Source organism: Varanus komodoensis, unplaced genomic scaffold, assembly GCF_004798865.1.
Source record: "Varanus komodoensis strain SLA01 unplaced genomic scaffold, ASM479886v1 scaffold1, whole genome shotgun sequence".
In the NCBI taxonomy this organism is placed as follows: Eukaryota; Metazoa; Chordata; class Lepidosauria; order Squamata; family Varanidae; genus Varanus; species Varanus komodoensis.
The window spans coordinates 24,565,596-24,592,393 of NW_025335268.1; the positions used below are offsets into that span (position 1 = coordinate 24,565,596).

The 26,798-nt window shown below is 39.5% G+C and overlaps 1 protein-coding gene across 10 annotated transcripts in view; it reads right to left on the minus strand.

Moving 5' to 3' along the window:
* RYR2 (ryanodine receptor 2) overlaps positions 1-26,798 on the minus strand; it is a 373,600-nt gene that overhangs the window by 94,507 nt on the left and 252,295 nt on the right. For all 10 annotated transcript variants that reach the window (XM_044419812.1, XM_044419847.1, XM_044419795.1 and 7 more), the window contains 10 exons: positions 25,461-25,525; positions 24,525-24,646; positions 18,035-18,084; positions 15,419-15,479; positions 13,138-13,376; positions 9,616-9,697; positions 8,365-8,495; positions 5,488-5,808; positions 4,148-4,388; positions 2,862-2,949 (listed from right to left, as the gene is read on the minus strand). In XM_044419812.1, coding sequence (XP_044275747.1) covers positions 2,862-2,949; positions 4,148-4,388; positions 5,488-5,808; positions 8,365-8,495; positions 9,616-9,697; positions 13,138-13,376; positions 15,419-15,479; positions 18,035-18,084; positions 24,525-24,646; positions 25,461-25,525 — 1,400 coding nt within the window. The remainder of the gene's footprint in view (positions 1-2,861; positions 2,950-4,147; positions 4,389-5,487; positions 5,809-8,364; positions 8,496-9,615; positions 9,698-13,137; positions 13,377-15,418; positions 15,480-18,034; positions 18,085-24,524; positions 24,647-25,460; positions 25,526-26,798) is intronic.

Below are 26,798 nucleotides of genomic sequence, written 5' to 3' on the forward strand. Positions count from 1 at the left end.
TGAGCCAAGGTACCACTGTATGCAATTCTTCATGCAAAGAATGCTAAGCCCACCAAATCACATGTGCAGAGGCAGAACTCCAACTGAACAGTATGTGTGTGGGAGGCAGGCAATATGCGCACGGGCTGGTCTTGAGGACTCACTTTCTGCTGCATGACCATGTGAATGTTTGGTGCAAGGCAGACTTCAGACAAAAAGGAAGTGGGCTGGAATCTGGGGAGCTGAGGCAAGGAGATGCGATTCCCATCCCAAAACCAGATCCTTCCCATATCACTACAGAACTGTGCAATGGATCATGGGTTATGCAAGGGTTGCTTAGCCCTCGAATAATGCTCATCACCCACAACACATGATGAAGGCAGCTTCCTTGCCTCTAAGTGTGTTTGAGTGGTCATCTGTTTATTCACACACATGGGCTCCATGCACGCATGAAACTAGTTGTTGAGAAGATTTCCTAGCTAACAGCATTTTAGTAGGAACCTCTCCCCAACCCTAGTATTCAGTACTTATGGGATGAATTCCTGTCCATTTCATCAGTTAACTCGAGATCATTTTGTGACCTTGGGACTGAGGGAAGATCATTTTGACCAACCCTCACCCTAGTCAGACCCAATCTATGTATTGTGAGCAAAACTGTAGACCTAATTGTGGTATAGCAAAAGTTAGAGTTTAGAGTATCAGTGGTGGGTTGTGTGAATGCACAGATGACTACTTGAAGAGTAACAGTTACAGGTAAGCAACCTGCCTTTCTTTCCCACCCTTGGCCCTGGCAAGGAAGTGAGCTGAACTGAAATCAAGTCTGCAAATGCTTGGGAAGGCTAGGAGCCCACTTTCTTTGCAGGATGTTGGGACAGTGTAATCATTGCAGCACAGATGAGAGAGGACTGTTGAAGGTATAGTCAGTTCTGGTAGACATCAAGTTTGTAATGCCTCACAAAGGCTGAAGAAGTTGACCAGGTGCTGCTTTACAGAGGTCCAACATAAGGATTCTGGGATGCAGAGCAGCTGATCTCACCATCGATCATGTGATGTGCACCAGAAGCTGCAGTCATATGTGAGACAGATCCTCCTCACCACTAGCCTCAGGAGCAACAGAGGCTATCCTTTATTCTTGTCTTTGTAACAAATAAAAATCTCTGAGACAGAAGAAAGGACTTAGTCCTGGACCAGTAGAACACCAGGGCTCTATGGATGTCAGGAGTACACAATATCATAGAATCATAGAGTTGAAAGGAGCCATGAGGCCATCAGGTCCAAAACCCTGCTGTTGCAGAACACCAATTTACACCATCCCATTCTAGACTATCAGGTTGGATTGGGAAGCAAAAACTGCCAGCAAAACTATGTCCTGATTTAAATGAACAGAGCATATTACTTTTGGAAGAAAAATCAGATCTGGACCACTGGTGCACCACATGCATTTATGGAAAGGTGCATTTGATTCCATCAGTCAGAAAGAAAAAGACTGAAAAAATAGGAGACATACACAGGTGCCAGAAATTGTCAGGGGTTGTCAGAAGATTTTTAAATAAGAAGCATGGAGGAACAAAATTACTCACGAAAGAAGAAAGAGATAGAACTTCCTGAAGGGCAAAAGGTGATTTAAAAAATAGTGAGGGAACAGGTGGCAACTTTTCTCATATATACCCAGGGCTTTTTTTGTCATAGAACGCACCAGAACAGTGTTCTGGCACCTTTTTTTTTGACAGATTTTTCCATGTGATTGTGAATCGTCCTGTTGGGCAGGTTGGCAGCAAAAAGCATTAAAATAGTGCCTGTGGGCTGCGTGTGTGTCTGTGCTGCTTGCGAGGGCACTGCTCGGCTCAGGACGCTGCTTTTCCCCTACTTCTCCTTCTGGGCCAGCCTTCCAGCCTGCAGAAGCGCGCTCCACCAAAACCAGAGGACGATAGAGAGGAAGAAGGATGCTAGAAGGCAAGCGCTGCAGGATCCAGGCCACGTCCAGGCATGGCAAGCGCGTGCAAGCGGGGGCACCCAGAGGCGGGTGAGGGGCGCCTGGCGGGGAGCCACAAGAGATGCCGGAACGGGCGGGGTCATGGAAAGGAGCATTTCCCCCTGCCTTGGGAATTCAGTTGCTCTACTGCCTCTGCTGGGACCAAAACCAAACGCTGCTCCTATGAAGTTTACCACGCTGCACCCACAACTGTGAAGGAGGAAGGACGCGGAGGGCACATTTGCAAGATCCAGTGCATGAAAACGAGCTCGATGTAGGAGGAGGCATTCGAAACAAAGACCCGCATCGGAGCCTTACCTCTGAGCAGGGCCATGGCTGCTGTGGGGCTGGCTTCTCCTCGCCGCCTCTTTAGAGGGTCAGGCTGAAGGTCTCTTTATATTTCCTCAGTGTTGCAACTGGGCTTTCCCCTCCCTCGTCCCTGCCCTTTCCCCTATTTATTTCCAAAAAAGTTGGTGAATTGAAAATCTTTTTTAGTGTAGAAGTGTGACCCCAAGAGGTGAGTTCCGGCACCTTTTTTTTTTTTTTTTACAAAAAAATCACTGTATATACCAAATACTAGGGTGGGAAAGGGGTTCCCACTAAAAGGCACTTAGCTAGGAAATCTTTCTAACGGGCTCCATGCAGGCACAAAGCCCATAAGTGTGATACACAAAGAACTCTTGGTGATGGGTAGCATATTTTTAATACAGGTCAGAATGTGCCACAGCTCCTTTCATGTAAATTAACCCATGATGGGCTGTCCTGTCATACAAACTGGCCTTTTGAGTCTCTACTTTCTCACACACACACACACACACACACACACACACTGGACCCTTGAACATTCATCCCATCCATCCTAATAGCAACTTTCTGTTAATTATGGCATAAGCAAAAATAATAAATTTACATGAGATTTTGACCAGTAAATGAATACTTCAGCAACCATACGAAATAAGTCTTCAGCCTCTGGGTTAGGTTCTTTTAGCCACTTTGCTCTGAAATTAAATAAAAAATATTAGTTTATCACTATTATTATTCTAGACAAAACAGTATTTTAAGGGAACATGAGTGAGAATTTATTTTAACTTTTTGGAATACTATAGATTGGGTTCAGAGGTTGATTGGTTTCTTTCTTTTCTACAATCTTCTTGAAATTTTGGCAAAGGTCCCCCCCCCCCCCGTTTACTTTTCCATAGTATTTATTATGGCAAAGTTTTTGGTTTGGTTTTTAAGGAAAACCAAGTTGACAAAATACAAGGCAAAACATTAAGCTTTGTGATTGTATACAACTAGGATATGCTACGTGCACATCTAAAAATGTACAGTGTGAACCTAAGAAGCGTAGCAGACAGGTATACTCCATTGTAAACCTGCCTTTGCTAAAACACAATGTTTAAAATTAAAAGATCATACAAGCAAACTCCAACATACTTTTTAAAAATTAAAGAAAGTTTCAAGTGAGTTAGAACAAAAGACTAACTGGAAAGGGTCCTTAACATTTGCTTGTTACTTATTTATTCAATTCTAAATGCATGTCCCATCCCCCCTCTTTCCCCAGGTGCATTTCCAAACATGTCTTTATATCATAAAGATGACCCAGAAACTCTACAAGAGGAAAAAATAGGTTGAGGATAATATGACATGAAGTGCTGATGGGTAGAGGATTATGAACACTCACAGCTTAGAAGCACCACCACTCAAAAGTGTTTTTCATTTTTAAAAATGGCAGTGCTCCCTTGGCAGGGAAGGCCCAGGCTCAAGTTGCACTCTATTATGAAGTTTACTGGGTAACCCTGACTAGTAATTTGACACCAAATTGACTTGATTCTCTGTATACACTGCAACACTCTACCAAGAAGCTAAACATACTAAGAAGCAAGGCTTCTGCCCAATTAGCATTTCCACTTTAACAAAGAGTCATCCCCTCCAGTTCCAGATTCCTTTAAAATTATCCAGTATTTTAAACATCATTGTTTTTCTTTCATCACAGGACATCATCTGTGGGGAGACTCTAGTTTTTTATAAGGAAGCTTTGACATATACTTCTCTGCATTATACATTTCAACTAAAGGCCAAGAATCTGGTTATGTAACCAATCTGGCAGAGAATTACAGCTTGTGGGTCAGATTTGTAGAACCCCCACTTATCCACCAAGAGGTCCCAAAGACATTTATAAACCAACTCTGCATGTACCTGTTGTAGTCCACAAATCTAATCAACAATGGGTAGAAGGCATAAAGGTCCCGTGCTAGCGTAGTGAACTCATCTAGGATGAGGAGTTCTGCCTCCGACATGTCTCCTCTGCCTTCTGCTCTTAAGTGTTCCTCATCAGATATAACGGTTGCAGCTTTTTTCTTCAGTTTCTCCATCAGTGGCAGAAAATGTGTTTTCAGAAGCTGGGGCTTCACTTTGCTTATGATAGGCTGAGAAAACACTATGTAAGGAATCCATTAATATCACAGCATACTAATATGTGAAAGAATAATAAAAGATACTAGGCTCCATAACAGGACCTATTTATTACAATTATAAGTCTATATTACAGCTAATGCGCTCCTTCCCCAAACCACCCTATCACTGTCAAGATAGTGGTTATACTTGGAGACATCTACTGTTTTCTGTCCATCTACTACTTTTCTAATCTTTCTTCTTGCCGCTGCCCAGATCTCTTCAACCTTAGGCACAGGTTTGAGCTCAGAGGAGGATGGGATACTTTCTGCTCAGGTGCAGGGGCTCAGCTTCTTCAACAGAAATCCAAATAATTCCGCATCACCTGGCATCCCACCACCTGGTGGACAGGGCAGTGGGGTAGAATGAAATGGCTAATCTTCCTCAGCGAGAAGATGTGACTTTGATGGGACAACAGCAGGAACAGGGCTCTAAAGGAGAAAGTGATTTCAGGATATCTCCTTGGGCGTGACATCAGCAAAAGAGGGCAGGACAGAAATGCCCTGGGCTGAAGGTTGAGACATAGATTTCCCTCCCAAGCCCAAAGATAGGAAAGTGGTTCATAGAGCCCACTCCCCTGTATATAAACATGGGGAGTCCCCCAGAGCCACTGCAGACCACTGATCACCATCCAGTAATGCTTGCAATGCCATATGGAAACACAAGTGTTCGGTGAAACTTTTGGTGAAGTAGTATATTCAGGGAGACTGAGCACTGGACTCTGCATGCTCACACAGGTACTGACAGCTGGAACTGACAGCTGGTGATTGCCTCTGACAGAACTGTGAGTGTAAAGAAAATAACTTTCTATGATTACTGAATGCCTGGGCAGAACGCTACCAAAACCACCTTACACCTCATAATTCAGGTTACCATAGCTTCTACTTCATTGGTTCCTTCCAATTCTATGTTGCCTTCTTAAAAGACTTTTAGATACTTCTACTGATATAAGTTCCTTTACATTTTTAACTTTAAAAATACTCCTTTTTAGATTAATAAACAAGGTAATACTGAGTATTTACATAGCAAAGAAATCAAAGCAAAAATGCAATCAAGTAATATATGTTAATTTCCTTTTAATTTACCTGCCAATCTCTTCATCCAGGCTCCCTCATCTATGCCCAAGTTATTATGTATGATTTTCAGTATATTCCCCAGAAGGGTATTCATATGCTCTGAAGTCAAAGCTGTGCAGCACATTTCACTCTTGTCAGGATTATTTTCAGGTCCATGGTCCCACCAATGTGACATGTAACTACAAAGCATGGGCAACACAACCTCCATTACATGAGGCATTTGTGTATAGCGAATGCCAGATGCAGCTAATTCCACAATTTCTTCCATTAGCTTCTCCAAAGAAGGAATGTTTGGACAAAGCTCTTCTACACTGTTTGGCAAACTGATACCTAAAATAAAGAACAGTGACCACTATTTTTAAAAAATTGTTTAATGACACCGGCGAACAAATTATTAGATTTCTACATTTTCCATACATCTTTTCCACATATCACTAATATTTTTACTTAATACTTTTCTCAGTTCATTGTTTAATATTCATTATGATTCTTTATGCCACTTTAATTCAAACTATTTGAAAAGTAAAGAAGCAAATGCAATGAAAGTAGAAAGGCAATCCTTCAAACCTCCTGAAGACTGGGAAGGATGTGTTTGTCCAAAGAATGATTGGTTTGATGAGGAGGGCTTTAAACTGAATCTTGTGGCAGATGAAGATGAAATTTGAAAGGGAATGACTCAAATAAGAACTCATGCACTGTAGCAGAAACAAGATAAACAGCTGTAGATGGTCTGTTAAGCCTCTTTTTAAAATGCAGAGATGTCACTAGAGCAAAATGTTCATTGTTTTCAGTACCTCACAACTACTGCTAAGACTATGGAAAATCAACAGGATGAGCATGAACTTTTGATTCAGAAAGGTAAAGAGGACTTAATAAGTATATATGGACTTGATGGGAAATTTCACAGAAGTGAAATATAGCAATTGAAGCACATAACTTGTTCAAAAGACCTTGCCTTTTAGTTTGCTATCATCTTTCTCCTCCAGAAAGGAGCAAGAGGATCAGCCATCCTTGACTTGATTCTGCTAAATAGCAAGGAGATAATAAGGGTGAAAATAGCAGAAACTTTGGGGAAAGGTGACCATATAATGTTCAAGTTCTTGATTTTAAGAAAAACTGAAGCTGAGTGGCATCAGACGTGCACTTTGGACTTCAAGAAATCTGATTCTAATAAACTTGGAGCAATGATAAATAGAATAAGTAGGCTTTAAAAAGGAGGTACTAAAGGCTCAATTAGAAACAATTCTAAAAAAGAAAAAAGGAATCCAGCAGAAGAAGCCAGAGTGGCTACATAAAAAGCTTAGCAATAATCTGAAAATCAAACAGAGAGAGAGAGTGGGGAGGTGGAGGTAGAACAAGGGGCAGATGCTAAGAAAGTATATAAGCACATAGCCTGGAATTTCAGAGATAGTCTCAGAAAAGCTAAAGCTCATAATGGGCTCAAGTTAGCAAGGGTTGCTAACAATAACAAAAAGGGATTTCTCAAGATATGTACAAAGTAAAAAGAGGGCAAAAGTACTCATCTGATTCCTCATCAAACTGGAAAGAAGAATTGAGTGGGATGCCACAGGGTCAACTTCTGGGCCCTGTGCTCTTCATTTTTTTTTTAATTAATGGCTTGAAGGAAGAGCTTAGGAAATGCTGATCGATATGTAAATTACAAAACATTAGACAGGATTGCCAATATCTTAGAAGACAAGGAAAAAGTTGGAATTGACCTTGATAGATTAGCAAACCAGGCAGAAAATCACAATAAAATTTAACAGAGCTAAGTGCAAAGTTCTTCATTTGGTGAAGTAAACTCAAATGCATAGGTTTACAATAGTTTGACAACAGTATCTGTGAGACGGATCTTGGAGTTGTAGTCAAACACAAGCTGAACATGAGTTAGCTCCATGATGTGGCTTCAAAAAAAGGCAAATGTAATTTTACATTGAATATTTCTATACTTTTAGTATAGTTCCTAAATTATGGGAAGCAGTAATTTCACTCTATTTGGTGCAGGATAGACCTCATCTTGAATACTGAGTTCACTGGACAACACAGTTGGTGGTCAGGTCTCTGAGCTGTGGGGGACCAGGGTGTATCAGCATCCTGAGCAGGAGGCTGGATGTTCTAAATGGTCCTTTCCAACTCTGATTCTATAAAACCTGGTTTATCATGAGGGGAATGAACAGCAGCTCTCATTCTTCCCTCTACTAGCAAGAATGCAAGGAGATCAAAACTCTATAACCATGGTATGAAATTGGCTTCTTTCAGAAACCATAATTAAGATTAATCACAACTGGGGGTTTGGACAGTACACTAAGCTGAAGCTAATCGAATGGAGAAGCAAGCGCTTCTGATCTCTTCCTTACAGACACACCAAAAGAAAAGACAGGAGTGGGAGAGTGTGCAAATTCAACATTCATTGTGTCCAATTTCCATCATGAAAAATTAGGAATTATTGTTATGGTCAAACTGTTTTTCTATAAATATCATTCAGCCATCAGTCTTGCATAAGTAACTTATGCTCCTTGATACAATGGAAAAGCTCAGACTTCCCCCTCAACTTCATATTCCCCATTGAAGATTGGGACTAAGCCTTTTGGATCAGCACTCACCTTAATATTCCAAATATCCACTTGGAATTAGGTGAATATTTAATAATTGATACTGAAGTGGCTTATCAACTGAAAAGCCTCTATCTGATACTGCGTACTATCCAAATTGAACTAGAGCTACCAAAAAATTTTTTGTGTTTGGGTAAGCAACCCCTTGTGCAACATCAAAAGAAACGGTTTCCTGGAATTATTTAAACCACTTAAATAAGCAATGCAATGCAATCTGAATAATGTATGAAATTCAATGTCTAAAGATATTTAAATTTGCAGTCATTTTATGTACCTGCTCTGTCTTTCGCAGTCTTGGTATTGTAAATAGAATATATGTTGTGATGGTTCAGGTGAGTTTCTAAAAATGCCACAGGAAAGGCACCAGCAAATGCAGCTAGGCATTCACCTAAAGCTGAGCGCTGCCTGCAAATTAAAATTTCTCATTGTTATTTAAATACTTTCTCTTACTCCAGGTTTACATAGTTCAGTATCATTCTAAACTTCACAAGCAGTCTGTACTTGTTTATTGCATTCCTAAACCACCCAATAACTAATGTTCCCTGAGCACACTATTTTGTATCTACCTATCTCTATCTCTATTCCTTACCTCTAATCTAATTATTGCAAATATAGTGACTGAATGCCCACTGAGTAGATACTGCTGCAGAACAACCCCTGACAGATACCATGTTAATATTAGATAGCTATATATTTTAAAGATGTCTGTTCTACCTTTCACCAGAAATGTCCACAGAAGCTTTTAAACGCAGCATTTCATAGTAACAATTAACCAAGTAATCCTATGGCTGTTTGAAAGTATCTAGATGGTCATACAATTTTTCAGATTTCCAACTACAAGAAAATGATGATCCATAGCAGCAGCCTCATTAGACAAGCCCCTCAACCAAACAGGCCCACTAATTCAACTTGATATTTTACTCCTGGAAGGTTAGTAAAACCCATTTTATTTTGCTCCAGTACGTATCTGGAGATAGGGGCATAATGGTTACATAAGGTAGCATGAGCATTTACCATATTTTTCGCTCTATAAGACGCGCCTGACCATAAGACGCACCTAGTTTTTAGAGGAGGAAAACAAGAAAAAAAATATTCTGAATCAAATGGGCACATAATCACAGGCACATTCCCTGTCACTTCCCCATGGGCTGCACATCTGACAGACTTACTGCACACACATATTCGCTCTATAAGACGCACAGACATTTCCCCTTACTTCTGAGGGGGGGAAAAGTGCGTCTTATAGAGCAAAAAATACGGTATATCTTCAATCTGTGGGCAAGGTTTTTCCAATTTGCTCTGCTATCAAATTATAGCTCTTGTATTGTTATTTTATAAAATCTTATTAACTGCAATTCCGCTGTCTACTGCCCATGGGCTCTATTAAATCATGTCTGGCAGGATAGAACATTTAAAAGGTTTGTTTAAATTGTTTAACTGAAGTGATGGATAACTCCTCCCGGATTTCTATAGAGTCAGGATACTGTCTTTGAGACATTGCTAGCAATACACATTGCCTGCTTACCGTTCCACATAGATACTCTTGCTGGTCCCCAGAGCATATAAACTGCCCAATATTCTGTAACAAGAAACTTGTACATCTTCCACTAAGAAAAGGAGGAAGACAAATTAAAAAATATACAGAAAGTAAATAAAAAGGGAAAATAAAATCTTCAGAAAACAACTTACAACAGCAAATTCTGTATAACATGTGGCATTATTATACACATGCAAAAACACAAGTTGATCAAATAAAATGATATTCCAAAATTAAACACACCAAGTTTGAGTTTAAGTTCCATCTTATGGGCACTTATTAAAATATGATAACCCAAAAATATGCTGATGGGAGATGGTGCTTGCTAACTTTCTCTAGTTCATAATCTTCTCAATAATAAAAAAATCTTAGGTTAATAGGTATGATTCATACCACAGTAGTATCAACTGAATGCATTATATTATCATGGCGTGCAGAGATGGAACCTGAGACATCCTGCATGCAGTGCATAAATTCCACCATGGAACTGCGTCCTCAAAGTTCTTGGTAGTGCATATTAAATAGCATTATAGCATCTGAAATTGCCAGTTTTATTTTCGTTTTTTTAGCTTTCAAAGAAAAATATCCTGTATATCTTGCTTGGTTGGGTCACAAACATAATCACCCATCTTCTCCAATAAGGGAGATAAGAACCTCTCTGAAAAAGTTATACAGATGGTATTGTCAGAAATACAATGCCTGTAATAAAGGAATGGTAACAAATGCCTGAACAACTGAACAATGGTAACATGCCAGAACAACTTGAGATCCACCAAGTTAAACATAGTTCACAAGACATCTATGGTGGCCTTTCAAAAACTGAAGAGGGGTGCAATCCTATGAAGATGCCTGTAATAGCCCTGTATCCTATGAAGAGTGGGAGCAGAGGGAAGGTGTGAAAGCATCTGGACAGCCATTTTTGGCCATCAAAGTATAGTGCTTCTGAGCACTACGGAAAAAGACTGTCCCCTTCCCTGCCCCTGGGAATGCCCACAAAAGTCCTTCTCTGGGATCACCTTTACAACCTCAGGAAAACAGCCAGTGTAGTTTTTTCTTTATCAGGTAGTGTGGTGGAGGGTCCTCTGAGTACAAATCCTCAACAACAAAGTCAGACAAATATCCCAACCCCATAGCCAGGAATCTTACAGCCCTCAAGATGGTCACCACAGAATTCAATCAATCAATCAATTCTTTATTCAGTCATTGACCAGGCAATCACTATAGGATTGTGTTGCCTACATCTTAGTTTTGTTATCTGCCTGAAATGACAAAAACGTGTGTGTGTGTGAGTAAATGTGACGGAGGGAGGGAGGTGCCATGCCAACTCACTTTTCAGGGAAAAGGAGTCCAAGAGAGGTGGGAAATCTTGAAAAAGATTCTCTAAGCACATCAAGAAAAACAATTCCATCAAGAAAAAAAGTGTAGAGGACAGCAGAGGAAGCCCACTCGGCCCCACAAAGTTAAGGGACAACCTGAAAGAAAAAAAAGAATGTGTACAAGAGTTGGAAGCAGAGCCAGGGCACAAAGGAAGAATATAAACAAATAGCAAGGAATAGCTGGGACAGCATCAGGAAGGTTAAAGCAAGAAGTGAACTGAGAATAGCAAGGGATGCTAAGAACAACAAGAAAGTCTTCTTCAGATACATCCAAAACAAAAGACATGAAAGAGAAACATGCCCAGCTACCTAAAGTGGATGGCAGAGTGATAACAGACAACAAGGAAAAGGCAGAGGCGCTCAATTACTACTCCGCCCCAGTCTTCTTGCACAAGAAAATCTACAACCAAGAGGAAATACAAGGTGAAAGTGAGAGATGGCAGCCCAAGATTGACAGACAAATGGCCAAGGAATTCTCAGATGGAATAAACACATTTAAATCTCCAGGGTCCAACGATGGAGCCCAATCTCTGGGGTCCATTCCACAGTCATAAAAGAGCTAGCAGAGGAACTCTCAGAACCACTGGCTATTATCTTCGATAAATCTTGGAAAACAGGAGATGAGTGGAGAAAGAGCTAACATTGTCCTCATCCAAAAAAGGGGGAAAAGGATGAACCTGGGAACTACAGACCAGTTAGTCTGACATCAATCCTCTGGAAAGATTCTGGAGAAATTATGTAAAAAATCAGTCTTGACAATACAAAACTGAGTGGAATAGCCCTAGAAGACAGAATGAATATCTAGGGAGATCTTAGTGAACTTGCATGCTGGGCTAAAAGCAGCAGAATGAGATTCAATAGGGACAAGTCCTTTACCTAAGAAAAAGAAACCAAATGCATTGATCCAAGATGGGAAATACGTGGCTCAACAGTGCTGCAAAAGAAAAAGGCTACAGGCTAAATATGAGACAACAATGCAATGCAGCTGCAAAAAGGGCGGATGCTATTTTGGGATGCATTAATGGAAAGATTACTTCCAAATCATGAGAAGTAGTAGTTTCCCTATTCTTCTCACTAGTCAGAGCAAATCTGGAATACTGTGTCCAGTTCTGGGCACCAAGATTTAATAAACATGCAGAAAGGGCAACAAAAGTGGAGGGTCAACAAAAGTGATCCAAGTTTTGGAAACACCGCCCTATGAAGAGAGACTTAAAAGAACTGGGCATGTTCAGCCTTGAAAAGTGAAAGCTGAGCAGGAACATGATATCACTCTATAAGTACCTCAAAGGCTATCACAAAGAGGAAGGTCAAAATCTCTTCTTGCTTATACCAGGGTGTAGGACACAGAATAGTCAATTCAATTTTCAGCAACCCAGATTCAAGCTAGATATCAGGAAGTTTCTTCACTGTCAGAGCAATGCAACAGTAGAACCAGTTGCCTAGAGAAATTGTGGGCACAGAGACATTCAAAAAGAAACTGAGAAAAAGGAAAAAGAGACATTCAAAAACAGACTGGACAGCCATCTGAGTGGGATGGTATAAATTGGTGTCCTGCAACAGCAGGGGGTTGGACCTGATAGCCTTCATGGCCCCTTCCAACTCTAGTATTCTATGATTCTATGAGTGCATTGTCAAGAACTTATGAACACATAATATACAGCTGTTAAGCTTGGTGAGTCTCAAGCTGAGCAGATATTCATTCACAGATATCTAAAGATACGGCCACTCAAAACTGTTTTTCATTTGCATATAAAGGAAGAAAGAGAACAAACTGCCTTGTTTAAATTCCATCATTTTACAAGCAGAACATATTGAGGATGCTAAACCCAAAGAAACTGACTCTAGAGTCCTTATTCTAAAATCATTGAGATCAACTGAGACCCTGACTAAAGCAGCCTTTCTCAACTCAGTAGGCGCCCAAAGTTTTGAGGTGACAACTCCCATCATCCATGACCTTTCACCTTAGTAGCTGGGGCTCATGGAAGTTATCAGTTGGATAGCACAAGATTGCAGGCTTAGAGCAGTGACATTTAAATTGTGTTGAATATTAGATGCAAAGCTTTCTGATCTCAAACACAAAATAGTTCACATTTAGCACTAAGGAAATACCATGCATTTTTATCTAAATACCTACATATCAGGTCTTCTCCAAACTGATGCTGTCCAATGTGTTCAAATAAGGAAGACAGCACTGGCAGGAGGGCCACAGTGGTGTAGTTAATTATTTGTGTCACCCCTTTTGGTTGACTCCTGGTATGTGTGAACTGCCCTTGCTTAAGGTTCTCCATTGTCTTTTCCAGGTCCTCTGCAGCATTATCCAAAAATGTCCTCAAGGCCATCTTAACAGACTCCAAACCTGTTTTCATCACTGTCCTACATGTTGCATACACATAAAACAATATTAAATTCTGATGTACACTAAATCATACATTTTCTTAGTACCTACAACCATATCTAAAATATAAAGTTGAAGACTCATGAAAGGCATCTAATAATTCATGTAACGGATCAGAAGACAGTAGCAGAAGCCTATATAACTAATGTATTAGTTGCCTCTGTTAAGTGTATGCTAAATGCACTAGTTGTTTGATGGAATCTGATGGATCCTGATGGTTTCCAAGGAGCTTTTGGGTACTATATGATATGGTTATGATATGATATGGCTGATATGGTTGGCACTCCTCTTGATGCCTAAGTTGCCTTATGGAATAGGGAAATGGCTCAGGCTGTTGACTCGATCGCACCAAAACACCTTCTCCCTACCCGCCGAGTCCATTCAGCACCTTAGTATAATTATGAGCTGGGGGCAATGAAGCAAGTAGGGGGATGGCTAGAATGCAGGTGGAGGAAGTCTCATGATGAGTCCAATCAAACATATTTAAGAGCTCATTATTGAGCCTACCCAGTGGTAATAAGGCAGGCAAAGTGTGGATACTTTGCCTCCCTTATTGCTTCCTCACAGTGCCATTCAGCTGAGTTATTTCAAGTGGTCTGGGGCCTCCTACAATCTGGTTTTCTGAATGAGACCCCGGAGCCCTTAACAGCTCTGTGATACTAATTTGCTTTGCACTTTGAAGGAAAAATTGCTTAGATTCACCTAGAGCAGGGGTCTCAAACTCGCGGCCCGTGGGCCAATTGCTGGGACGGGCAGGGCACAGGGGAGGGGCCCTGCGGCCTTCAAAGCGCCGGTAGCGCCCGGGCCGGCCGCGGGATGAGCGGCCCACCACCACCGCAGTGGTGGAATACTTGATCCGGCCCAGCCTCACCCAGACTCTACTTCCAGAAGCCCCCAGGTAAGTTGAGTTTGAGACCCCTGACCTAGAGCTTGGCTCTGCTATTGTGATCAAAGCTGGCAATTGTGCCTATAAAATAACAGAAGTTAAAGGAGAGCCACAATTTATAATCAGAAAAGAAGTCAAACTATTTGATCAGATTTGCATTATTATTTACGTTAGCAATAGGGAATTTGTGGACCACCAAATGTTCTTGGACTTTCAACTCCTACGAGCCCCAGCCAGCATGGTCCAATCACATCTGGAGGGCAGACGATTTCAGCTTTATTTCATGTATTTGTTTACTTCATTCAGTGTACATAATGCTTGACAAAATACAACAAGGAGTGTCCACTCTAAAATTTGACACAGGGAGGCAACAGAATAATGAAAGGGGAGTGAAAGCAGGAATAAACAGGGCTGCAACATACGGCTGTTCACATGGTTAGGCTGAGTTACAACAGAGCAACCTTTCCCAACGTGCTATACTTTAATTGTTTGAGACTTCAGTCCCATCAAACTTAGAGGGCCAATACTTAGGACTGCTGTGAGTTTGGCTGTGCTAAGGTGGGCTTTGAGGGATTTGAAACAAGAAAAGAGGCAACACAGAGATGTTTGAAAAGTAATTCCATACAGGACAACACAGGAGGGTGGAATCTTCTGAAAGAGAACGAAACCTTTGGATGGTGGAGAGTGGTGGATAGAGCTAGTACACAACTAAATATGAAGGCTTAATCTACAAAAAAGTATATTCTGTATGTATCAAATACAGGTACATTGCGGTTTACAATGAAGCATACTTTTGCTTTACCAAGCAAGGATGGTTCAAATCCCAATTGAGCAAGCAATTAGGTTAAGGATGGTGGTGCTTATTTCATACAAGCATATAATATTCAGAAATTTCTATATAAACATGCTAACACTATGTGCAATTACATGTTTAATGGAACTGAAATTAAATATACAATTAGCTTTTCATGTTTTCAGTGGGACTAAGTTATGGATTGCTTTACGCTGATTCGACCTACCACTAACATCAGTTCTCTATCATAGCATAAATTATTGAGCATTCTGTTCCAAATCCTAGATTACTATTGACTTGTTTTATAACAGTAATTTCATTAAGTATGAGTAATATTTTACCTTGCATCCAAAGTCTGGCCCAAGATATGAAGACAATTGACTATTGAAGTTGCATCATTTCCTGAGAAAGGGGAATAAGAAGTAGACTTTACTATAATATTCCTAATATTTTGAAAAGTGCTAATACATTTACAAGTAAAGACATATACACATTAGAAAGGAAAATGCTCTATATAATAATTATTGATTCAAACTTTTTATAGCAGATGTCAAAAACAGAAGCAATAATGTATCAGCACAAGATACTTAAGCAGAAAAATGTGGTGATCAATTCGGAAAGTATTCTTGTGATTTTAATCCTGCAATTAAATCTGCAATTCAATTAAATAAGCCCAGCCTTAAAATCCAATCCAACACAGGAATATTATGCTATTCATTTAGTCATTTAATGATATTTTTAGGCTACCTAAAGATTTCAGTTTCTGTACTTAGAAGGAACAATACAAAACAGTAAAACTCTGCATGCAGCTATCAGAAATACTGTATACACATTTTTGTATTTCAGTTATATTGTAAACAATTGTCTTCAAGTCATGTAGTAGCTGTTCAGTAAGAGCATCTCATCAAATCTTTGAAGTGGTCCCAGAAAGATAAAAATGCAGAGACTAATCCAGAAGCAGGTAAACAAAATTATGATTTGATGTCAAACAGAAAGTTAAGCACAAGCTTAAACGTTTTCTTCATAAGTGCTTAAATCTAGCCAGGTTATGCTGCCTGTGCCTTGCAGATGCTATAAGGTAAAACCACTATAGCCAAGATCCAAGGAGCTACTTAGTTCATGCAAGGTCTAACTCCACTCCATTTCCAGATTATCTAAAGATACATGGAAAAACATTAGCAGTTCCTAAAATGGGGATTATTTCCTGTGAGATTCTGTGAAACGGTAAAAACTGAATAAAGTATACACATTAAGAAACCATGTTTAATGAAACATACTAAGGTTAGCCCCACTATATCACAGTTTTGCCTAGCACCTAAAAGACAGTGCAGTTTATACCAGACAAATATTCCTAAAAACACCACCACTGAAAAAAGTCCTCTCTTTCATAGAATTAAGCCTAAGCCTCTGATAGAGAGAATACTTAGAGAAGGATATCAGCCAATAATCTTGCCATGTTCATGTGTGTTTACAGTCACATACTTGTATAATTACACATACAGCACTGATATACCAAATTATATTAGAGGTACAACCACAATTTAACATGCTATTCAACAGACATTATTCCAAGAAAGAAACGAGTTGGACAGCCTGTTCTCTGTAACAATTCACTATAAATATAATGAATATCTATATCATATAGGCAAAACCTGTAAGAAAACGTGGTATTATTTGTTCATTTCTTGCTTTACTTTTGAATTTCTGTATCTGAATTTCTTTGCTAGCAAGGCAGAATTTCTGCTTCATGCATAGTCTAAAATAACACAACACACAGTTTGCACTAAAACAAATCCTTTAGGATCTGTCTGTTAAAATGCAATTAAAGTAATCACTCTGAAAATAACTATCCTTCAAGTTCTACACTAAAATATCATAAAATGCTAAAGTCTTAAATGCGTTAAAAGATATCAAATCATATCTGTGTCTGAAATAAGCCAGTTTAATAACATTTTTATTGCCTAGGATAGTAAGCCACTGAAATTCAGTCAATATATCCAATTTTATTATGCCAAACATTACAACAATCCCTTCCATTTGAACAAATGCTTTCATTTTAGAAAGCATTTTAGACTTCGTATGCTATCATCAGAAATATTATATTCTAATGGCTTACTAAGTATTATAAGAATCATACACCGCCCCCATAGAATCAGTAAACAACTTCAATTGCATGCTTCAGAAATAGTCAGGAACCAGTCTGAAATTAATTTTCTAATATTCAGAGATTATAATGATTATACTCCATTAAAGGAGAGAAATGAACAAGTGGATCCCATTAAGACACCAGAATAAGTTGTACCACATACACAATGCATGTACTGTGGAAAAGAACTAACAAGCTCACTCTGCCAAACTACATGGAATTTTCACATGCAAGTTACTTTGTTTTCAACACATAGCACAAGTGTACAGGGAGCTGTACAAATGCACTATCTCCACTGGATGTTGAGATAAGAGATTACTAGATTGGCGTGAACTGCCATGATAGAAAAATACATTGTATTGCCAGCAATGGAAATGGAACTCCATTCCACAGTTGGCAATGTGGAATGACTATGAGAATTCAAAATATGATGCACAAGGTCATACTACATCTCCATAAATGATACCTTCTTAGCAGTGGGTATAAACTGCTTTGGCAGGATGACTTGTTTTAATGGCTTATCTTTTAAGTGCAACAACCAATAGCAAATTCAGATTGTTACAGAACGTTTAGGCTACTATAACCATCTTGGTTAATGGGTGGTACAGAAATCAAGTAAATAAATAAATAAAAATCATGGTGATTTTAAGATGACTATTTTTAAGGATTATTAGTGGTCTACAAAGATCATGCCCTTGGCCATGTAGACATGCAGACATGCAGCATGCAACAAAGCAGAACACGGAGTTGCAAATAGTGGCAAAGAAAATCAAAGGATGCTCACACAAGTATTTGTGAAAGGTCTCCTTACCAAACAGTGAAATCCTATGCCTGACAAGAACTCCAAGTTTGCAGAATAGGCTGAAGACAAGGGGTAAATAAAAGAGAAGGGAAGGGAAAAGAAAAGAAAGGAAGAAAAATAACAGCTGATATATGAGCAGGAAAAAGCAACATGATGTTTTGCAAGAAAGAATCGACTCTCTGAGCAGGAAGTGGGACTGAGAATATTATAAAAGATTCCAAAAGCAGCTCCTTAACAAACATGATTAAGTAAGCACGTATCATAATTAAAGAAACAGAAAAACTGACAATGAGGCTAATTACTATTAAAGCATATTTTATTTTAAAATAATCAGAAAATACTTAGTGAAATTAATTGAGTCAGCAGCAAATATTTGATGATGGTGGTGCATATTACATTTGTTTTATTTGCATATGCTCATGTTCAAAAGATGTTTTGCTATTCTAATCACAACATTGGCCACAGTCCAACAAAATTATGTTCAATGAAACTATCCGGCTCATTGCTTTCAGGGTTAAGTGCACCTTACTCTGAAGTATGCCAAGAAATAAACAGATGTGAACCATTAATTTATTTAATGGGTTGGATCCAAATGTTGTTTCGCTGATTTGTGACCTTTAATAGACAATTTGTTCAAGTGCTGTGATTTGCAGAAATAGGGCCCTGTGTGGGGTTTCTGGTATTATTTTGGGGTCTTTAAATTGGCACATATGGAATCATAGGAAGAGCTTTAATTATATTTTTCAGGTTTTTAGCATTTCTACAAACAGGATGTTTTTCAAAACATTTTTTTCTATCAGTGATCTTTCATAAAACTGCTTGTCCACTGTGCATTCCACTTGTCCATATCCTTGTTAGTTTCACCATCTCTACATCATTCTTTATTGATCCCAGTAGAGTAATACTCCACAGTCATCAATTATATTCTCCATTTTGGTACCTCCCCAAACCTCTTTGCTTTAATATTATTATTTTAAATAGTATTTAATAAAGTATTTTTTGAAAATTACAATTCCACTTGTGCAAATCTAAAGAACCAAATAATAATAGTCAAAATAGGATACCATTTGTACCAGTCCTAGCACCTGGATGAGAAAGGGATATTATCTCATTTGTGGCCATTATTGGGAGAAAGAAAATCCAAATCTGCATACCACAGATAGTACAGATCAAGGTAATGGAACAGAAGAGAAACTGAACAAATCTGGAATAACCAAATCAGCAAAATCTGCCAGATTGCACTATGCACAGTGAAAATTATCAAGCAAGAGATGTTTCAGAAGTACTTTACATTAACTTCTTTTTGAGATTTACAGCACCAGTTTTACGAATGCAGACTGTTTGTCATCTGACATTATACAATGGGCAGAATCACATGTAATAACAACTCCTGAAGTGCCAAGCATGGTAAATTGCCATGAGGAATTGCCCTGAACTGGCAAGCAGCTATGCTGTGGAATATAGTTCTGGCAAGCAAACTCTGCTACACAAACAGGACTCATTCCTTGAGGTGCAGCAGAGAAGATGGGGAGTTGATAAGGCACCCTTGCCTCTCTAGAACAGGAAAGACAGTGCCCGATTCACTTTCAGGCAAAAAAAGGGGGGCCGTGGAAATCATGGAAAGGGGGATCCTTTTGAGCAGAAGTGAGGAAAGGGAATCTGGCTTAAGTGAAGTTCCTTTCTCAGCATGTGCCCACCTAGCTCAGCCCCACTTTCTCTACTTCTGTTGGAGAGAAAGCCCCTCAAGTAGGAGCAGGTAAGGGACACCTGGGCTAGGCAGGCACCTTGACCTATAAAGCCCTTAACGGCTTGGGTCCTGGTTACCTGAAGGAACGCTTACGTCCATATATGCCCGCCCGCCCCTTGAGATCAGCAGGAGAGGCCCTTCTCCAGGAACCCTCCGTGAAGGATATTAGGAGGGTAAGTACTCGGAGGAGGGCTTTCTCTGCAGTGGCACCCAATCTATGGAATGCGCTCTCCAGAGAGGTCCACCTGGCGCCGTCATTATTCGTTTTTCGGCACCAGGCGAAGACCTTTTTATTCAAACGTTATTTTCATTGTTAATATTATTTATTTATTTTATTTTTCGGGCCAGGTCGACTCAAATTATATTACATTGTTTTATACTGTGTTTATTTATTATTGTGAGCCGCCCCGAGGCTTCAGCAAGTGGGGCGGCATAGAAGCCTTCTAAATAAATAAATAGGCTGGGACACACTTCAAGAATGCAACACCCCTGCCGAGCCCTTTCCCACTCTTGAGTGGCTTTCTCTTAATCAGGAGCAAAGAAGGGGGACAAGAACAGCTTTTACCTGGGAAAAGCTGTTCTTGTCAAGCAGCCCTCTTGTTCTACCAGAGTTGGTTGTGTTGCCCGCGTTTGGAGAACACAACAAGAAATTGCAGTAGGAAGAAACCCTACAACAGACTGTGGTGTCTTATCACAGTTGATAACTCTGGTAAGTGACAATGGACAACCATCACAACTGGGCTCAGACAACACACCAGACTTGTTTGTCAAGTTAACCCAGTCAGTGTGATATGGGTTACATCCCTGGAAAGAGACAGGGCTTCAAAAAACCAGGACAAAGGCATCATAAAATGCTGACCAGCTAGGATGGCTTTAGAGTATGGACAAGCAGCAGCAAGAGAAAATTCCAGACATAATTAACAAAAGAAAGAAGCAACAATAGCAACACTGGCAATTAAAGAAATGTAGCTTAATAATAGGTTGATTCCAAACTGAATACCTCTCCCCTCTTCAAAATTGAAAGGCACAAACCACACCATCAAGGTGGATCCTGCTGCTTAAGGCCAATCACTGGTCTGTCCCCTTAACCTGATGTTGTGCCCTTGGATTAATGATGCCAAGTCGGCCCCCTCTGCATTAAAATGCTCACTAAACTTTCCCACAGTATTTGAAACTGTCTGATTCTGTGACTGCCTGGCTTATTGCTGAGTCTAATGGCCTTAGTATTTCAGCTGCAGCCTCTAATTGCTCCTCTTCATCTGTATCTACAATCCACAAGGCTCTTTTATGGAACGGATGGGCTCAATCCCTACACAAGGAATAGAGCAAAGAGTCTACTGAAAGTACTTCATTGTTCTACAAGAACCAGTCAAGTATGGCATGAGACATCAAACTATACTTACTTAAACAAAATATATTTCAACGTTGTTCCCATTAAAAAGCTGATAATCAGTCATTTCATTGCTAGATTTCTTTTGTTAAATGATGTTAGTAAGTCACTGCAGAAAGATGTTAGCAAAAGAGTTTCAAACTACCAGCTGGATCAATGTTAGAGGATAATATAAATGTATTACATCATATGCTTTCAGATTTAAGCATAATTAAATCAGCTACCTATTTCCCTTGACATATAAGGATACATAAGTGCATGACAAAAGGCATGTATCATCAGAACAGGAAGGAGCCAGTTTTGGACCATTGCCCCGCTCCGTCACAAATACCCTTTCCACCAAAATCTGCTATGAAGGGTTGGGAAGGCTGCAGAGCTATTTTGCCTACCCATCGTGAGAACTGTTGAAAATCACCTCCATTCCCATCCTACTGATGGATGCCTTAATCTACACACATTGGTTGGATTTTCAATCAATTATGCATGTGTGTGTGCATTTTCCATTTATATATCACCTCTGTATGACACACTTCCAATGGTGGTTCACAATAAAACGAAAAACAGTAACATAACTACAACAACAATACATGCCCTTGCCTTTCTTTTGACACCAGTGAGCTAATAATGAAAACATGGAAGAAAGATGTATGTGCTAACATTCAGAATATCAACTAATGGGACAAGAATAAGGGTAAATGTGTCTTTTTTTCCTTCACAGCATACATCCACAAATAGGTGATGTAGCCCTGAACTATTATACAATTAATATAATTACCATGGCAACTTCCTGGAAGAGCTAATGTTGCTAGAATGGGTGAGATGAAAATTTGGGCCAGCTTGCTTCTGCTCATACAGTGCAGCTTTCCTTTTCTTTCCTCTCTGTTTCCCCTGTGCCCTTCTTTAATGTCTTCTGGAGGTCACTCAAGCTTCTAGAACAGATTTGGGAGACTGTCTGAGGCTGTGTATGTGTGCAGTGTTGATAGAGGAATGCATTCTAATGGCCCTGTCCCTTCCATTGGCAGATACATTTATATACCACTCTATATCTGACAAGCTCTCTCAGCAGTGAACAATAAAAAGAAAGAATAAAAATACAGAATTAAATATTTAAAATGCAATTAAGTTATCTATAGTCATGACTGACCAGACAAGGAAGCCTTGTTTGAAGAAAAAATGTCTTCTGTAGATGCCAAAAATGAAGTAACATAAAAGGACAGGAGGTTTTGGAGAGAGGAACTCTGAACCTCTCTGAAGGTTCTACTCCAAGTGGAGTCTGAACTGGTCATTGTGGAACTTCAGCAGTGCCTCATCTAATGATCTCAATGACTGGGTAGGGACTGGAGAACCAGAGAAGCTTGAGGTTGATGAAATTCTTCCAACTTCATTTCAAAGCTCAGTTCAGCTCACTTCCATGTGTGTACTTTTCCCCACAGACTTATGTGTGAAACTGAATTCTTAAAAGAGTGCATTTCTTAAGTTGTTCAGATTGTAAAGTGCATACTTTCCACCAAAGTGACTAAAGTATAAAAAGACACCTTTTTAAAAGTGTGCATTTTTAAAAAAAAATTGTGCACTTTAAGATGTATTTCTAGAAGTGTACATTTTGTAAATACAAGTTTGGATATTTGTGGGCATTTTTGAAGAATATGAACGCCTGCTGGCACTTGGAATTGTGAACTGGCCATTAGTGATCTGAGAATTGAAATAAAATTCTCATATATTCCTAGGAAAGGGTACCAATGCCAATTTGTTTAAGGATTTCATACACCAATGGCAAAACTTAAATTTGGCCAGGAACAAAAAGCACCAAGTGCAATTCTCACAACAAAGGAGCTACTTGGCAAAAAAGGGCAGCTCCTGACATTATCCATGCTGCTGCATTTTGCACTAGCTGCATGTTTTGGACTAACTTTAAACACTGCATAAAGTTCCTACTGCCTGTAGCACTGTGGTCAAGCTATCTCTGTCGAGGGAAGGCTGTAACCAGAGCACCAAAGTTGGTTAAACATATTCTAAGCTACCTTGCCCACTTGGGCCTTCAGCAACATAGATCCATCCAAGAGTCTATGAACTTGATCTGTCACAGGGAGTGCAACCATTCAGGAGAGGCAATGAGCCTACCTCCTGAATACAAAAGCCGCTCACCCATAGGGTCTTTTTCTTGCCAGGATTCAACCTCGGTTTACTGGGTCTCAATCAGACCATCACTGAGTCTAGGCAATGATTCAGGACTTGCACTGCCCCATCTGATTCAGATATCACAGGAAGAGAGAGCTATGTAATATCAGCATACTGATGGCACTTCACTCCAAATCCCCGAATGACTGCTCCCAGCAGCTTCATACTGACCTTAAGCAACACCAGGGACAGATGGAAGCTTACTGTACCACATAGTTTAATCATTCAAAAACTGAGAAGTCAGTGCTACTCTTTGGAATTGATTGGGAAGACAGGATCCAAACAGCTTTAACATAGTTCCTCCAATTCTCAGTCCACAGAGTTTGTTCAGACAAATGCAATGGTTGGTGGTATCAAAAACTCATGAGAAATCAAAGCAGGGTTAACCATTTCATACTCCTACTGTCCTTCTCTCAATAAAGCTCATTCATAAGGGCAACCAAGTCTGATTTGGTCCTGTAACCAGGCAGAATCCCATATTAAAATGGGTCTAGATATTTAGTATCATCCAAGAATGCTTTCAGTTCTCTACCATGACTCTCACAAGAGACTTCACAAGAATAAGATGTTCACTGTTGGTCAGTAGTTGTCCAATACCCTTAAGTCTAGAATGAGCATCCAACCAAACATTTCTAAGCCTTGAGATAAATCTACAAAGTGAAATAAAAACTTTCACATTTACTTTACAAGCTTTGCAAAAGTGTGAAAGGAATAGTTATGTAAACAAGCATATCAAAATATGTTTACATGAACATGCCTCTATATCTGGAACTTGCAAAATGAAACTAAAAAATAGAGGAAACTTTTACATTGCAAAGGAATTGCAGATTCAAGAGACTGCAAAAAGTATTAATAGCCAGATACAAAACAGCAAGTTTGCAAAAAGAGGCTTGTAAAGTCAATACCTGGATTTCAACACCCTGCTTAAACATCTTAATAATTAATTTAGCTCTGCTGACTTCAAGCAAAAGCACAGAAGTTTAGCCAGTAGGTACTATATAAGGACAGAATTAGATTATGAGAAATTGGGTAACAGTACTCAGATAAGAGAAAGGGGTAAAAGTTAGTTTTCTACTTTGGGGCCTAATAAACCAACTTACTCTTCTAATTTCAGCACACATTTCATAAGTCCACCCATGTTTCATGATAAGCTAATCAGCTATTTTATTTTATTATGAGTTTACCTGGTTACCATTTCTTTCTCCTTGTTAGAGGCATGCCCCCCACTGCTGAGAGGCCTGCTTGCTGAAGACAGGAAATACAGGCGATGATTTTTGAAATACTGATCAATTAATGGAAGTACAACCTGAAATAAACACAAGAGGGAAATACAGAGATTAGTTATCCCAAGGCCCTGCACTGCCACTATTCTCCGTTTGTAACAGTGTCATGGCACTGATGATTTATGAACATATATTCAATTTCTCTCTACCTCTTCTCTGTTATTAACCCTATCAAATTAATATAATATAATAATATAAATCTCTTAATGAATATAACAAGAGAGCAGAGCAGACATTGAAGCTTCTCAGCAATGGAGTGACCTTAGTCAACCGAAGCACTACTCCTGGCTCCTCCATTGCCCCTTTGTGGCCACCTCTGGGGTATGCAGCGGTCCTGCTTCCCATTTAGCAATGAAAGTCTGCCATTCTGTATCATTTCACTTATATCATGTTTGGCTGTTGGAACTATTGCACTTTGGACATCGCACACTACTCCTCTTAGTGAACATCAGCACTGAACTCAAGGAAATGAAGAGAGGGAAATCTGTGGATTCTATCCAATGTAAGATGAACATGCTTCTGCTTAAAGCTTTCTGCTTTCCCTTCCTTTTCTCCTGCTGTGGGGGAGAAGAGGTGTTCCAGAGCATCCTTTAAACTTCTGGGGCAGATGGGAGAAGGAATCCATTCTACCAGCTGTCTGTTCCCAATAGAGAACAGACACTGTTGGATATCATTCTTAGTTACTGGATATATGGCAGGAAAGTGCATGGGTGACTACTGTCACATGCAATGTTGTTATGGCTGGTTCCCAATCTCTTAACTGGAGTAATTAACTCTGTGCTAGCCCTGAGTATAGTACATTTGATATTTGGCAAAAAATGGAAGGATATACTTTACCTTAGCAAAGAACTTGATTTCTTGTTCATAAGGAAATTGTTCTCCTTTGCCTCTACTGCCACCATCTGTATGAAAAAGACAAATGCTTCAGATATAATTTAAATATGTTATGGCCAATTTGTAACACTTTATATTGCTTCCACAGGCTTTCTAAACTGAATTTCGGATCTGCGTTGCACACTTCAATATAACCATAGAGTTGTATTTTATCCTCATTAGTTTTTTCATCAGTAAAATAGTGTGATAGTTTTATGTCAGTGGTGAAGATCCATCTTCTGCAGTTCAAACACCTTAGTTTCCAAGAACTGTCTCCATTATCATCACAAGGTTGGCCTCCATCTCCATCACATAGCCCTTAATATCTTGCTTCCTTCTACCTCATTTAATGTTCAATATTCAGGACAAGGACATAAACATACAATGTAGAAAGTCCAGGTTGGCCAAGAGCTACCAAATTTAATAAAATATGAGCTACTTGTAAGTAAATTACTTTAATCAGTCTGAATATCTAACAAAGGTCTAACAAATCTTCATGCAATCCAGCAAAACTGACTACAATTTGTTCAAGAGAGGTATCATTAAATATATAGTTCTATTCTCTATCACCCTTCCCCACATCCCAAATATGAATTTGGGTAAAAATCTAGTAATTCTAATAATTGCCTTCCCATGGCAGTGGTGGCGGGGAGTGGGAGGAAAGAGATTCTATGGCAGGGTGGACCATGCCCTGGCATGTAACATTTGCAATAGCTTAGCATGATGAGAAGGAGAGACCAGAACCATGGGCCCCTTTCATGGTTGCAGAGCAAGCCAGAGGGAAGATTACTCAACCAGCTCCCTCCACAGCTCTCCCCACACCACCACAAAACCAACTAGCACCGCTAATTGTGCTGAGGAAGCTGGAAAAAGTGCAGCCCAGATCTAAGCTCCACACCCACATGCTGAGTTGCCAGTGTGTAGCCTCTAGCCATGCCAGCCTCCTCCTTTCGTGCCACAGCTCCTATTCCATGGCACAAATGGGGTCTGTTCATTAACAAAGAACCTGAAATTACAAAATCAACAATTTCTCTAAATAGTAAAGCACTTTCTTAGTTTTTTAAAAAAATAAAAGCCTTCTCTTACCTTATTGAATCTAACAATAAACTAACAATATCCTCTAAGTACAGGAGAACGTATTATTATTTTTTGAAAAATAAATTATGTCTCTTCTTTTTTGTTTTCACTGTTGAAAGGCTCATCATACAGTGACTGGGAAATTGAAGAATGGATTGGGAAATAGGGCAGGAGAGGGGAGGCATCTGTGACAATTGGTATTCCTGAAAATTAAACATTTGATTT